The sequence below is a fragment of the Tamandua tetradactyla genome, chromosome 15, assembly GCF_023851605.1.
Source record: "Tamandua tetradactyla isolate mTamTet1 chromosome 15, mTamTet1.pri, whole genome shotgun sequence".
Lineage (NCBI taxonomy): Eukaryota > Metazoa > Chordata > Mammalia > Pilosa > Myrmecophagidae > Tamandua > Tamandua tetradactyla.
Genome location: NC_135341.1, coordinates 72,353,173 through 72,369,397, shown reverse-complemented (window position 1 = coordinate 72,369,397; position 16,225 = coordinate 72,353,173). Strand labels below are relative to the sequence as shown.

Below are 16,225 nucleotides of genomic sequence, written 5' to 3'. Positions count from 1 at the left end.
AAAGTTACCAGCCGCAACTGGGTGGGTCACATCTCCACGGAAACAGTAAAAAAAAAAAAAAAAAAAAAAATGCCACCCAGCAGTATTGAATGAGGATTAAAAACTTGGTTTTTCTGGAGTAACTGACAGTTTCAAACTGGCACAACCTACACTGAGAAAGAAGAAATATTTTAAATCAATAGCTAAACCTTTTCCTTCAGACACTGGAAAAAGATGACCAAACTGAACCTAAAGCAAGCAGAAAGAAGAAAATGAAGATTAGAGGGGAAATTAATTAAATAGAAAATAGAAAAATAATAGAGAAAAATCAATGGAACCAAAGTTGATTCTCCCAAAATATCAACAAATTTGACAAGTCTCTAGCTAGACTGACCAAGAAAAAGAGAGAGAAGATACAAATTACTAAAATCAGGAAAGAAAGGATATTACTAGAACCTTAAAGAAATAACAAAGATTTTAAGAGAATTTGTTGAACAATAATCATATACCAGAGATAACTAACATAAAATAGACAAACTATCAGAAAGACAAAAACTACTGAAATAGGCTCAAGAAAAAATAGGAAATTTGAATAGATGTATAACAAGAGATGATGTTAAGTTAATAATCTAGAACCCATCCACAAATAAAAGCTCATGTCCACATGGCTTCACCAGTGAGTTCTATTAAAGATGGAAGAATTAATCCCAAGTTTTTACAAACTCTTCCAACAAAAAGAAGAGAAGATGCTTTCCAACTCATTCTATGAGGCCAGTATGAGTATGATATTAAAATTGGATAAAGACATCACAAGAAAAGAAAACTACAGATCAATATCCTTTATTAATATCAATATAAAATTCCACAGCAAAATACTAGGAACCCAAATCCAGCATTATGTAAAGAGGACTATACACCATGACCAAGTGGAATTTATTTCAGGAATGCAAGATTGGCTTACCATATGAAAACCAATTAATGTAATATACCATATCTATAGAATAAAGGTATTTATCTCCATGATTTGGACTGGGTAAAGTCCTCCTAGATACAATACCAAAAGCATGAGTGATAAAAGGAAAAATAGATACATTTCACTTCATAAAAAAAAAAAAACTTCTGTCCTTCAAAGAATATCACTAAGAAACACAGAATGGGATAAAATATTTGCAAATAATATATCTGATAAGGGCCCTGTATCAGAATATATAAAGAACAGCTGTAGCTCAAATATAAGAAGACGAATGTGGTGGTTTGGAGCTGTTTGTATCCCAGAAAAACATGTTCTTAAACTTAATCCATTTCTGTGGATGTGAACAGGTAAGTAGGAACACTGTCATGTATCCCAGAAAAACCAAGTTTTTAATCCTCATTCAATACTGCTGGGTGGCATTTTTTTTTTTTTTTTTACTGTTTCCATGGAGATGTGACCCACCCAGTTGTGGCTGGTAACTTTTGATTAGATGGTCTCCATGGAGAGTGTCTCCACCCATTCAAGGTGGGGTTGCTTACTGGAGCCATTTAAGAGGGAACCATTTTGGAAAAAATTTCCATGCCAACAGAGCCCACACAGCTAGAGACCTTTGGAAATGCTGAAATAAAACACCCCTGAGGAAGCCCTATGAAGTGAGGAGAGAAAGCTAGCAGACTTCACCACATGCCTTCCCAGCTGACAGAGGTATTCTGGAACCATCAGCCTTTCTCGAGTCAAGGTAACCTCTTGTTGGTGCCTTAATTTGGACATTTGCATGGCTTTAGAACTGTGAACTTGCAACTTAATAAATTCCCTTTTTAAAAAGCTGTTCCATAGCTGGTATATTGCATTCTGGCAGCTTTGACAAACTAAAATGTAGGTGTTTAAGGTATAAATTTCTCTCTAAGTACTGCATTATCCACATCCCATAATGTGTTGTGTCTTCATGTTCATTCATCTGAAAGTATTTTCTAATCCCTTTTGTGGTTTTCTTCTTTGACCCATTGGTTATTCAGGAGTATGTTGTTTAATTTCCACATATTTGTGAATTTCACAAATTTACTTCTGCTACCGATTTCTAATTTTATTCCATTGTGGTCACAGACCATGTATGATTTCAATCCTTTTAAATATATTGAGGCTTATCTTAGGACTTAGCCTATTGTCTGTCCTGGAGAATATTCCATGCACACTTGATTCTGCAGTTGAAGGAGGGAGAGCAGTCACACCTCTTAAAATTCCTTTTGTCTCTTTTCCTATTCTCTCATCTCTGCAGTCATTTCAGAGCATCTCATCCTCCAAAGTCAAAATTTCTCCTTCTCATGCCTTTCTTTTTTTTTTTTCTCTCATCTCTTACCTCCCTATCATTTAGATCAACTTAACCTCTCTGATGGTGGCCTCTCCTCCATTTCCTTCTCTTTATTCTCTACTTTCTCCATCATTCAGATTCTACCAGAACAAAATAGGACCTGAGACCTGACCCAAATAAATAATTCACTTCATTTCCCTGTGCCTCTTCAGTTCAGTTTCTCTCTTCCCATTTTCCTGAGTCTGGGTTACAAAAAGTCCAGGAACCAGACTGACAAGTAGAGAACTCTCGCTATGAGTAGAGACCTTGGTTTAAAATGAGCTGGTGAAGACAAAAATTTTCCTTCTACCACTTTCCATGAGTCACATACCCAACCAGGGAGCTCCATTAATGAAATCTGAATCAATGGTGGCAGAATTATCCTCCTGCCTCAAAGTCACCAGCTGCAAAGTCCTTCTGAGCCCTGTCTGTGTCTAACAGAACTAAATGCAAAGTTTTGATTGTGGCAGCCTCAAAGTTGGAATCAATTCGGCTTAATTCGTTATTAATATATTATTTACAGGCCCTTTTGAAATCACAGCACCAGAGGTGCCCAGAACACAAGGTCCCTCACAGTTTTCTTAGATCCTACAACCCTGGAGGGGTAGAGAGTTAATTGCACTCTTTTTTATTCATGTCCAGGCTTAGACAAATGTCAGATCTTTACATTTGTTTTGTGTTATTCACAGTTACCCCAATATTAGTTTGTATACATCTCTATGATTGCTCTCAGCACAGCATAGGATTATGATCATTTATGGACCTATTTTTTTTGCTGCGTGTTATTCATCTTTTTATCCACTGTGCCTAGTAAAGTGCCTGACACATAGTAGATTTTCAAATAAATGCTTGCAAGATGAATGCAGATAGCACAATGATCAATACACCCAGTAGCACAGTGATAAATACACTTAGTAGGGCTTCACAGTGCTTTTCTCAGAATAACTAATAGTGCAAACTTAATATATCGGTAACATAACTCATCTTCTATCCTCAAAGTCTACCCCAAACCCTGCACATGCAATTATTCTTCCAGATATGGTCTTAACATTTGGAGGCATCTTCAATCCTTCAACCCCATTTCCAATCAGAGTAATTACCTGCAAGTTCGGTTTCAGATGTGTACACACATTTGAACTACACCTCGAATGGGAATACAAGGGTAGTACATTCACCTTGTCTTCCATACTGGGAGCTGGACCTTTATTCTCAGAATTGGAAGGGTAATGAAGCGAAGAGACGCACAGTTCTCCTAGACTTCCCAGACTCTGGAAGACACCTGGAATTACGTGGCAGGATAAGTTTTTTAGGTACTAACTGATGTGTCTTTGTTTTCAACAATTCCTTCTGTACCCTAGCCCTTTCTCCATCCTAACAACTGCGTTTGTCTGCATTGCCTCAGGGAAAGGATGATCCTGAAGCATACTGATAAAGAGTCAAATGCTTGGCTTTTGAGGTTCAGTAGATGAACCAGAACAGAAACAACAGAAATTGGAAAATTGGAAGAATACCTGAGGAGTAATCACAGAGCCTCACTGTTCCCTACAAGAGCCAAAGATTGCCTGAGCAAAGCCTGTTTCTCGCCTTTTGAGAGAGAAATTGTGGCATCAGCAATGTCTGGCATCACCCAGAAAGAGCTCACGTGGACAGGCATGGGATGGTGCAATGAGAATTTTGGCCCCAGGTCAGTCATTAATGGCTGAAAACATAGAAGCAGCAAAGAGAAAATCGCTCCTCCAGTGTCCTCAACATGAAGCTGAAATGCCCATCACCTGAATTTTTCTGGCATCATTTTTTTGGCACGTCTGCCACCCGGAGCTAGCAGGAGCCACCTGAAGTTTTGTTTCTGGTATCAGCAAGCAAGTTCAGGCCACGGCCATTGCTCAAGTCTGGGTCTCCCGGACAGGCAGTGGCAGGGCTGCTCTGTTCTCTCTATCATTCCACTTGGGATGGATCCATATGCACGAGCTAAGTGTCCAAGGGCGCCCTGGGCATGACCGAGCAGTCTGCTCAGCAAAATGGGTAATTTCCTGAAAACTTTTGTTCTTGGAAGAAATGTGTTACCTTTTAGAAATATAATCATGATTGGAAAACTAAATAACAGGGTTTTTTTTTTCCTTTTTACATTTTGTTAGAAAAGTTTAAAAAATTTTACTTTTTAGTGGAAATGGGTGATTAAAATCAATTCCAGAATACTGTGAGAGTCTCTGAGATGAACTCAATTTTTGAGGTGGCTTAACTTTACAGTCTGTCCCTTCAGTATATTATTCTAGGCACAATAGGCTGAAAAGTGTTTGACCACTGATAGACCTTTAAATCTAAGACAGTCTTGCTTACATAGTTACACACCCTACTGCACCAAATATATTGGGAAATCTGCCATGGCTGAGATTGTATAAAAGGAGCCAACATAACCTTCCTGAGTACTATAGGAAGTTAATTCTTTCATCAATGACTTTACTCCAGAAGTAGAAATAAAAGGAAGAGAGAAAGTATTTATGCTGGTTTGCATCTCTGTCTTAGTGTGGATTCCTTTGAAAGCAAACTCTGAGATAAGGACTTGGATGCAGAGAGTTTACTTGGGAAGAGAAGTGAGGAACCTCAAGTAAAGGAGTAGAGAAAGAGTAAGAGAGAGTAAGACAGGAAAGTAAGAAAAGTGAATAAATAAAAATGAGTAAATGGTGGGGAGATTACCACTGTGGGCAACTGGAGCCTCAGTGCTGCTGGGAACTCTTTGAAGAATTAACATAGACCATGTCTCAGTTTAGTTCCACCAAGACTCTTCAGTATTACCCACTGGGGTATTTATCCACCATTCCCTTCTTCATTGCTTGAAGTTGCCCCTAAAGTTAAATCTCTGGCATTTCTGGCATGCTTCCCTTGAAGGGTGAATAAATCCCGCTGATGCTGGAGAACGCCCACAGGCAGGAGGTAGTGAGCTAGCTCAGTGCATGGTAACCGCCCACCAGTTCTGCTCCTGGTAACCGCAATGAACACAGAGATAGGGCAAGGAGATATAGGGCAGTGAATCAACTGCGACTGCTACAATCTTTTTTTGGAATTAAACAAAAAATTTTATCCCTTAAAAAAATTTCCTAGGCCAGAAGAGGAATGGTGTAAGGAAAGCAGAGACACACTTTACATCCTAGTGGATCCCTGAAAAGTGCCCTAAACCTCTCTTCTATGCAAAGTCCCAGCACAGAAAGTATATGTGGAAGTAAATGACAGAAGCTACAGAAAGAGAAGACCAATACCTCCATCTACATCTCCAAGTTCAGCCCAGGGCAGTGGCTGGGTCCCTGAGTCCCCTTCAATGAGCACAGTATGCCAGCAGAAGAAAACTTGCCCATGGGTTTAGGCTGTTGTGTGTAAGCCATCTCAGCAGCGTTCCCCTGCTACCACATAGCTAAGGCATGGGAGAAGTGTCCCATGCCCTGAGAGTGGCATGGGTGTGTCACAGAAAGCCTTTGACCTGCCTTGTGTTTGAGGACCAGGTAGATGCAGCAGAAACTCTACAGAGAAATAACTAATGGCCCGACAGTAATGAGGTCTTAGCAGAGAACTCCAGCGTAAATGGATGATAACGAAGAGAACCAGGTGTTCGCCACCAAATGCCTGAGCCCAGTGTAAACACCCACAACTTAATGCCTGTGCTGTAGAGAGTGAAGGGGTGGAGAAACCTGGAACCTACTGTGATTCTTCCTACCACTGAGGAGAACGTGGGTTCATAAATTCAGCTATTGCCTTGCACTTCTGAGTTTGTGGCCTGGAGTTTATGTACACAAATCTGAGTTCCCTTGCTTCTCCCTCATGCCCATATCCTGGGGACTAGAGAAAAGCAACCTGGGCTTGGATCTTTTCCTTATGTTAAGAAAGACATATTTTCATGAGAGGCTCTCACACCTTAGCATGCATTAGAAGCAACTGGAGGGTTTGTTAAAACACAGATTCCTGGGCCCTATCCCACTCCCCATAGATTCTGATTCCGCAAGTCTGAGAAGGCCTGGGAATTTGCATTTCTCCTACCAAGCTTCTTTGGATGCTGAAGGATCCCATCTGAGGACCACAGGTTGAGTAGCAAGGTGTTACAGCATTGTAGCTGAGGGCACTGCTCTTGATGCCTCCTCCATTCTCCCTTGGCACTTACTATTTTGTAGGAGCTGATTCCTTGCCTTTTACTGCAAATATTTGCCCCTCATTGTTTGAGGGTCTTTTGTCTACACACAGCAGGCCCAAAGAAGCTAGAGAGTAAATGTGTCCAGACTCCTCGACCCTTTAGATAGGACAATTCCTATGCATTGTCTACACTGGTTTGCAGAGGTTCCAGCAGGATTGAGGTGCGATTGTCCATAGTGATAATTGGCTCATTAAAGCTTTCTTTGTTGGTTCCTTCCCTTCCTTGTCTCAGGTTCCACTTATCTATTGGCCTTCCTGGGATCAGAGCTCAATTTTATTTCCTCACTGGAAAAGTCTGTGGACAAAGTCAGAGCCTGCTCCATACCCATGGGGAGAAGAAGTAGCTGGAAAAGCAGGCGTTTGATGTCTTAGGCCACAAAGTTTGTAAGATCAAGCAGGTTCTCTGTAGGACTGAGATTTGATTTTTTTCTTTCACAGGAGCTTCTGTCCTTTAAATGTAAAGGGAGACTGGGGGAAGGAGCTAAAAGTAAAAGGGGGGTGGGGTAGGAAATATGGAAAAGAATACAGAAGTAATAGAGTGAAGGAATTGGGTCTACCAATTTCCAATCGGCGGTACCAAGGAATTGGGCTCCCCACTCCCCTACTCTAAAATTATTAATGTCTCACACTACAGCTGCTCAGCCTGGTTTCCACCACGGGACTCCAACCTTATCCCTACCTCCTACTTCTCCAGCCTTCTCTCCCCTAGTCTGATCTCAACCTGTCTGTCCTACTCATAGTTTCTCCAACATGCCGTATAGCTGTTTTATTATAATGGAATGCCTTCCTTCCCAATATCTAAGCAATGGCAAACAAGTTTCAACTTGAATGCCAACTTTCATCATTCGTTAATGGTTGACTACTAAATTGCTATGTTGAGAAGAATTCTGACACTCAGTGAGAATAAGTGTTGCGATGGGAAAATGGTGTCTTCTATGGACAGGGGAGGCAGAGGGATGACCTAACTACCTTTCCACCTACATGTTTACTCATTTGCCAAGCATGTATTGAAGACCTTCTATGTTCTAGACTTTGAACACATCAATGTAAATAAGATAAACCCAAGAAGAGGGACGGCTTATAGGGCAACAGCACATAAGCCAATGATTACATACAATGTGAAACATGATAGTGTAATCTTAAGAACAAAATACCACCAGACCACAAAGAAGGGAGTAATTTCTATTGTGGGGTCTGGCTAAGGAACCCTGCAGTGCCAGTACCTCCAGGACACCTTCCCAGAAATTCTTCTAGTTATAATGAATTAATTCTCTCTTCTTTGTTTTCATAGCAGTAGGTTCATATAGCTGTTCTAGCATTTACAGAATCTGCCTTCTATTAGATTTATTTACAAGTCTGCATTTCCCACTGGAATGTGAGTTCTTGAAGGAAAAGACTGTGTCTTGACCACTCTTGTGCCCTCCATGGTGTGTAGAACCGTGCAAAATACATGCTTCATAGAAGTGTTCCTATGAGGCCATCATCCTCTTTCCTAGGCCGTTAGATCATCTTTGCTCACAGGGTCTCCTCCTAAAATGTTTTTTCCTCCCCACTTCTTCCAGCAAACATTTTGCTCTAACCCCCATGGGTACTTAAGTCTCTCTGAGAGTGACTAGTTTGTCCCAGTTTGCCCAAGACTGTCAGTTTTGAAACTAAGCCATGTGTGCATTCTCTACTGCAGCTGTTCTTACAATAGTCACATATACGAGCCCCCACCAGCCCATCAGCAACTCGAGGGCAGGGATGTGCTCTGCATTTTTAACTCCCAGAGTCTAGCCCATTGCCTAGGTCTTGGTTGATCCTCAATAAGTGTTTGTGGACTAAAAATAAAGTACGAAAAAAATGCTCATTTCCTATGAGTTCCCTTCTCTCCCACTCCTAGAATCCCTGAGTGTGCAACTTTCTCTGTCCTCACTAGAGGAGAGGAATTGCATCTGTGTGGACATCCCTGGGTCACTTTTGGAGAATGTAAGTATGGCAAAGTGCATGTTCTTGGTCACCTTTGCATTCATTGAGGACCCTGCTGGCCTTGTTGGGTAAGAGATGGTGCTCACCAGCCCTGAGGTTGCCAGTGCTCACCGAGGCATCCCTGGGTCAGAACCACTCTCTGTTAGTGCTAAGTGCTGTGCCATGGACACACACATGGGCAGACCCTAAGCACTGGCCTTCTTCCCCTGGTACAGTCCATGCCCAGAATGAGATAAAGGAAAGCAGAGCAATCTAGATTATATCAAAAAATTAAGAAGTGGGGTGGGCTACCTGCGGACCACATCTCTCAGGTAGTCTGAGGAAAGGGAGGAGGTGGGGGAGGGCTGTCAGGATATGGGGTGGCATGGTCTTCATCTTCTCTTCTCCCCTTCCCTTCTCCCTTTCACTAAGCCTCTAAAGTCAAACACTGACACTGGTCCCAGGGTGTTACCTTGTTGTTAACAATTCCTTTAATGAATAATTTATACTGCACATCATATCTCATCTCTGAGAGCCATTTCTTTGACAACTCTGTATTGTTGAGCCAGGCATTGTGCTGGGTGTGAAAGAGACAAAGATGCAGCTACCATTCATAGGGAAGATTGATAAGCAAACATACACAACAATCTGTTATAAGTCAGTGTGGTAGTTAGATTCAGTTGTCAACTTGACCAGGTGAAGGCACCTAGTTCTGTTGCTGTGGACATGAGCCAATGGTACGTGAAACTCATCTGTTGCTGGTTACATCTGCAGTTGGCTAGGAGGTGTGTCTGTTGCGATGAATGATGTTTGACTTAATTGGCTGGTACTTAAATGAGAGAGCTCAACGTAGCACAGCCCAAGTAGCTCAGCATACCTCATCTCAGCACTCAGCCCAGGCCCTTGGAGATGAAGAAAGAAGTCACCCCAGGGAACACTGTTGGAACCCAGGGGCCTTGAGAGAAGGCCAGCAGAGACCATCCTGTACCTTCCCATGTAAGTAAGAACCTCAGTAGAAAGTTAGCTGCCTTTCTTCTGAAGAACTAATGAAATAAATCCTCTTTTATTAAAAGCCAGTCTGTCTCTGGTGTGTTGCATTCTGGCAGCTAGCAAACTAGAACAGTCAGTCAAATAAAAATATGCCTGTACTTAAATTCTTTGTGGAGTTGCTGCCCCAACCTCCTTGCTTACTGTTCTTCTCTTCACCTCAGTTTTGGATGGGAACCAGGACGGTGTCTAAGGCCCATACTTATTGACAGCATCTTTAATTGCCTGTGTTAGGTCTCCCATTGCATTGTAAACTGTCTTCTATGAGCTGGTACCCGTTGCTCCTTTAATGAAGGCTCTCAGTCTCTCATTTGTTCAGGCACTTTAACCTGCTACTCAACTGAACTGAAAACATCAAACTTTTTTCCTAGGCAAACAGTAGACTTTTCAACACCAAAGTCACAATTGCCTAAGGGAAAACAGGCAGATGAAAATCTAAAGGAAGTTACCTGCAGAAACCCCGGCCACCCAACTGGGGAGTTGTCTCACCTCCATGAGCTCTGAGACAGGACTGATGTTAGATGAATAATGCTACAAGTTTCAGAAGGGATCCATGCTCCATATCCGAGACGTCACTAAATCTGGTTTATCTAGAACTGGAACCAAAAACCCAAGCCAGACCCAGTTCTTCTAGAAGTCTTTCTTCATAGGCTCCATCATGGGAAAACCAGGCTCAAGATCATGGACTGAGGTTAGCATAATACAGGGAAAGAGACAGAATGGGAGAAGGAGAAAAGGGAAAGAGCAGAAGGAGACTTGAGAAAAGGAAGAACAGGGAAAGAGGGTGGGACAGGTGAAAAGAATAATAAAGGTGAAGGAGAGAGCATGAGCTGCATGAATCAGGCAACGGGAGGCAGGGACCACAGCCTAGAACAGTGGCAGTGCAGCCCTTGAGGCTTTGGGCTGTGCGTACACAGAAGGGAGGTCCCATATCTGAGGCTGAGAGGAGCAAGGTTGAGACAGAAAGAACTTTTGTGTTGTGTCTTGGAGATCCATGACTTATTTGGTTTTGTTTCTGAGGAGGGGGCATAGAGAAGAAAATCCCATCTACAGTAGGACAGAAGCTAAAAGAGAGAGTTGTTGACCAAGGACGGATTACCGATATCTGGGTGATAAAGGGAGAATCAAGCTAAAAGAAGACACATGGGCAGTAAGGCAACAGCCCTGCGAGCTGGAGGTGGGATGGGGTCCGAGCAGCATGCATGGTGGGAAATGGCCCCAGTGGCCTTTGGGTTAAGAAAACCTCTTGCATCCTTCCAGTCTGGAGTGCCTCTGAAAGCCTGGGTTTTTGTGGGAAACTCTGGGTCCTTATGCTGTCTGGAGATTTAACACTTGTAATGCTGTCTGTGAGTGGGAACTTTTCTTTAACATTATATAATGAATGTTTAGTGTGCTCCTTGGGTGTCCATTAGAATGAACACTCAGCAGCCTGGTGGGGCTCAGAGTTATGAGCCCTTCTGAGGTGGTCATGTCAATATGGCCCATCCCAACCCAAGCCACGCCAGTAGGGGTGGGCCAGTTAGAGGATTTTGATGTGACTCTGTTCTGGGAGACCCTGGGAATTCTGTTCACTCTAAGGCGGCCTTAGAGGGTTATCCAAAAATTATGGACTGTATGGAATACTTTTCAGGCTGATCCAAATCCTGGGACCTCAGAGGACACCCAGACCATGCCTGGCTTGAATCAGAATAACCATGTATTTGTCCAGCCACTGAGGACACAGCAGTGAACAAAGACAAAACCCCTTGCCCTTATAGAGCTCACATTTTAAGGGGGTGGGGAGGGAAACAGGCAGTGAAGAAATCAGTATTTTGATTTATCAGGTGTTGAGAAGAGCCAGGGAGCTTTTCCAATAAAGCAGAGGAAGATGGCAGAGAAACCACAGGGAGAGGGAGAGGCTTTCACTTTAATAAGGTCGGTCACTGAGTAGGTGACATTGGAGTAAACACCAGCAAAGAAATGAGTCCGATGGACAGATTTGCAAAGGAAGACTAGTCAAGGCAGAGGAAAGATAAGGGTAGATGCTCTGAGGTAGGATGTGCCTGGAGTATTTGAGGAATGAAGAGACCAACGTTGCTGGGACAGAGTGGGTGAGGGTCTCAGCAAACACCATTGTCTCCCCTTGCCCCTGGCTCCAAAGAAGCGACTGTTCCACTGCATTTCCTCAATTTGAAATCTCCCATCCCATCAACTCATGAGCTTTGAAATGTCCCTGAAATTCTAAACAACCTTTCCAGATACCTGCCTCTTGAACTTAGAAGTGACGCCCAATTAACCTGATCTGGGATTTGGAAAATGTGGTTCAATCCAGCAATTCTTAGGGGCTGTTCATTGGGGCACTGGGTTAGCAAGAGAACCACCACATGTAACGATTTCGCCTCTGACTCTATCAGCAACTTCAGGGAAAGCACGCACACACAAATGCACACACGCACATCGTGGAAGGGGCAAGGGAGTCAAAAGGAAAAACAGAAGCAATGAGCTCACAATCTAAGATCAAAATCAAAACGAGGGGCAAGTTCATATCAGGAATTTCCTGATGGCAGCATTTTCCCACCCCACGCTCGTTACAAGACAGCCCTGTTGCCCTGTAATGGTCAGAAGAAAGCTATCTCCCCGTGTGAGTATCCTTAATTGACTCCAGCCAGAAACCCCTGAACTCTGCAAATGCTGGGTTCCCTTCTCTTTCCTATTTACACTCACTCCCTTGATGATCTCCTCATGCCTTGCGGCTTTGAACATCTATGCGTACACCTGTGCGCTGAAGGCATCCAACCTTATATGTGAGTGCCAGGGCTGTCCCCTGAATTCCAGCTATCACATACCTAACTGCCTAAAAGACAGCTTAAACGTCTCATGTCCCAAACTGAGCCACTGAGAGTCACTTCATTCTACCTGCTCCTCCTTGTCTTCCCCATCTCAGCTGACTAGGCAACTCTATTCTCCCAGCTACTTGGGCCAAAAGCTTGGAGTCATCCTTAACTCTTCTCTCTCTCACACCCCATAACCAATCATTTGCAAATCCTATAGGTTCCTTTGTAAAATATGTCCAGAAACGGACTACTTCTCACCGCCACCACTGACGCCACTGCGGTAAGCCGTTATAATCTCTCACTGCAGTAACATTTCAGTGGGTCTTCCTGAATCTGCCCTTTGCTCTCCTACTTTCTAATCTCAGCACAGTGACCAGAGTGAACTAGTGAAAACATAAATCCAACTGAGTCACTCCCCTGCTCCACACTCTCCACGGAGTCCCATCTCACTCGAGGAAAAGCTGAGAGTCCCTACAACGTCCTCCGTGACCTCCCTCCTTGCTCTCTGCTCCACCTATTACCTCTCCTGTCCCATCTGCCATCTTGTTCCACCTCACCTTCTCTGTTCCAGCCACTCTAGTCCCTTGCTGTTCCTCAGACATGCCAGGTACATTCTCACTTCAGAACCTTTACTTTCGTTATTCTCTCTGCCCCCAGTGCTCATCACCAGGTTAGCCAGTCCTCTCCCTCGCCTCCTGCATGGCCTCACACAGATGCTAGCTCCTCGGTGAGACCTTCCCTGGCCACTCTATTTCAATTGGCAACACTCACCCTCAGCCCCAACCCCTTGCCTCGCTTTATTTTTTCTCCTTAGCATTTATCAACTTCTGTCCCACTGTATATTTTAATTATCTGTCTCTTCCACTAGATCTTCAGTTATCATCTCTTTGCACTAGAAACTCCACGAGGCACAAATTCATGTCTGTTTTATTCATTGCTGTACCTCCAGTCCCCAGAACAGTTCTGGCACATAGTAGGTTCTCATTAAGTATGTGTTGGTTGAAGGAAGGAAGGTTTATGACTGAAGGAGGATGCCAGCACCTAGTAGGCATTCATTTGCTCTTGTGGGAGCAGGAGGGGTCTCATAAAAGCCTCATAAAAGGTCTCATAAAATTGTTCCTTCGTTTTCAGAAGGACAGAGCCAGTGGTCCCCAGGGAAGTGGGGAGGACCCAAGCTAGCTGCACGGGCCACCTGTGCAGGGCTGAGGGTGCAAATAAACATGCAGCCACGACCCGCCCCCAGGGCAGGCACACAGGCTGTCTGCAATCAGGAGGGAACACGTTTCCCGGCCCCTCAGTGGGGGCGGGGGGAAGAAGCCTTCCTATGAATGAGATTCAAATCTGAGCTCCCAGGATGCTGCCGTTTTGATTTGGTTCTGGCTGCGATGGCTTTTATCTTCTGCAGAGGTCCAGCTCCGTCGGGTTGTGGCCGAGCCGAGGAACAGTGAGGGCGTTAGGACCGAGAGCGAGGCGCACGCTTGGCTCCGGCTGTGTCTGGCACGGGGCTCGGCGGAGCCTGAGCGCCGGGAGCTGTGTGTGAAAGGAAATCAGGCACTGCCTGCCGGCTTCACATCTGTTGATCTGACCCGACTCGAGGCGTCCAAAGGAGGACGGCTGTCAGCTCTGCTTGACTGAGGACCCACCAGCTCACCCCGACATCTCATAGCCACCTGACCATTCATGCAAGGGGAAAACGAAACACATGGGAACTAAACACCTGAGCAGAATGGAATCATTTTTTTCCCCCTGAGGACAAAAAGGGGCAAAGGGGTGGGGGTGGGGGGCAGACAATTCAGTCTGAAATCCCTGTGAATGGACTTTCAGAAGGGGATTGAACAAAGTCACCCACGGAGGACCTGGGTGGAACTTGGGTCCTACGGCTTTCTGTTTGCAAGTAGAAGCGCGCCTTATGCATGCTCTTGGCAAATGTCAGATGGAGAGAAAGGAGCAGGTTAAATGAGAGACAAAAAAGCCTCTAGGCGGAACCAGGGACCCAGGTTCTGCTGCCAGCTTGAAGGAGCCCAGAGCAGGATGAGAACGTGAAGTTTAACATGACCTGTTGCGTTTGGCAAGTTCCAGCAACATGCTCCTGAGGAAGCGGTACAGGCATGGACCAGGCAGACTGCAGTTCCTCCTGCTGCTCCTGCCGCTGGGCTGCGTGCTGCTGCTGCTGTCGGGGCTGCACCCTCCCCCGCACGCCCCGCGCCCGGCTGGCACGGCCCAGGCGGGCGCGCGCAGCTCTGAAGCCAGGTACCTCCTGGACTTCGGGGGATCCCAGGAATGGGTGCTGGAGGCCGAGGACGAGGGCTGGGAGTACGGCCCCCTGGAGGGCCTGCCCCCCTTAACCTCGCTGCGGGAGGATCAGCTCCTGGTGGCTGTGGCCTCACCCAGGGCCAGAAGGAACCAGAGCCAGGGCTGGAGAGCTGGGAACTACCGGCTTATCAAGCAGTCGAGCAGGAGGCAGGATGAGGAGACCCCAGAGAGGGACTGGGGGGCCGAGGAGGAGGATGGGGAGGTATCTGATGAAGATGATCTGGCCCCACTCAGCCTGGACCCCCATGGCCTCAATGAGGGGCTCAGCGCCCGCATCCCCCTGCAAAGGGCCCTGCCCGAGGCACGGCACCCGCTGTAAGTAAGGCCCTCACTTCCCCTCCCGCCCCACCCCGGTACTGGAAGGCAGTCGGGGGCAGCAAACCCAGGGACACACATTTGCTGCCCTCTGCCTCCACTGCCCTTAGAGCAGTGGCTCTCAAAGTGCGGTCCCCGGATTAGCAAGGACAGCACCACAGGGGAGCTCATGAGAAATGCAAATTCTCAGACCTTACCCCAGTCCTGCTGAATCAGAAATCTAGGTGGAGCCCAGGAATTTGCATGTGACAAGCCCTCCAGGTGAGAACCTCTGTCCTAGAGAATAGAAAATAAGGAACTCTTACTTGTTCATTCTTTCTCTTGTCCTGGGTTCTGTCCTTGTGACTCTGGATTCCTGGGTCAGACAGCTTCATCTATAAAATGCGGAAGGGGGTTGGAGCAGATTTTCTCCAAAGCACCTCCCAATTCTAACATTCGGACTCCAGTACATTATGACCGTTGTTAGTGTTTGCTTTTATTTTGGATCAAAATAATAATTGTAGCTAATATTTATATGCAGAGCTTTAATCTAAGATCTTTCCAGGTATTAACTCAGAAAGTCCTTACAACTCTGTAGGATGGAAGACAGTATTAACTTGCCTATATTATAGACCTGAAAATAAGGCACAGAGAGGTAAAATAACTTGCCCATAGTTGCACAGCTGGTAGGGCCAAAGCAGAGATTTAAACCCCGGCCATCAAGCTCTGGTCTGCCTTCACCCCCACTCTTTGCCACCCTCCAGGGCAAGCTGGCTTCTAGTCCTCCAGACCAAGGAAGTGCAACAGCGTCCAAAAGCTAGAACCCTGTTCTGACTGGTGTCTAATCAAGCCCAGAGGCAAGCCGGGTAGTGTGGATGCCATGGCAGCACTGGATCCATCCAGGGATGGTGGCACGTCCTATTACTGCCCCCCCATCCTGTTCTCCACCATCCCCACGGCTGGGCACGAGGAGGGTGGGGGCTGGTTACCTGTGTCCCCAGGGGGCAATGCAACTGGTTTGGCCCCCTCCCTATAAGTCATTGCTCTTCCCAGAGCAAGAGTCTTCAGGGAAGCAAGCGCCCCTCCAGCCCTCTAGGTGAAAGGATATGAGTAGAGCAGCAGCTGGGAGCAGAGCCACATGCTCCCAGATCACGGGTCTCCCTTCTCTCTGCAGTTTGACAGGGTCTGGACCAGGGAGAGAAGAGTGAGGCAACCGGGGTGTAAAACTTAAGGAAGCACTTGCTCTCAGGGTCATGCAAATGCAGGGTCCGCACTGCAGAGTGGGTGCCTCCTTAAATCTTGTGCTCTGGACACTGCGCGTTTTGCCCTAGTACC

General features: G+C 45.5%; 1 protein-coding gene and 1 long non-coding RNA gene across 3 annotated transcripts in view; one reads left to right on the top strand and one right to left on the bottom strand.

Annotated features, from left to right (window-relative positions):
• LOC143657544 (uncharacterized) overlaps positions 1 to 15,355 on the bottom strand; it is a 114,898-nt gene extending 99,543 nt beyond the window's left edge. For both annotated transcript variants that reach the window (XR_013162893.1, XR_013162892.1), the window contains exon 1: positions 15,217 to 15,355. This is a non-coding gene — a long non-coding RNA (uncharacterized LOC143657544). The remainder of the gene's footprint in view (positions 1 to 15,216) is intronic.
• The window catches only part of GALNT15 (polypeptide N-acetylgalactosaminyltransferase 15), a 49,862-nt gene continuing 47,227 nt past the window's right edge, over positions 13,591 to 16,225 (top strand). Inside the window, exon 1 of the mRNA XM_077130053.1 lies at positions 13,591 to 14,911. Coding sequence (XP_076986168.1) covers positions 14,367 to 14,911 — 545 coding nt within the window. The 5' untranslated portion in view covers positions 13,591 to 14,366. The remainder of the gene's footprint in view (positions 14,912 to 16,225) is intronic.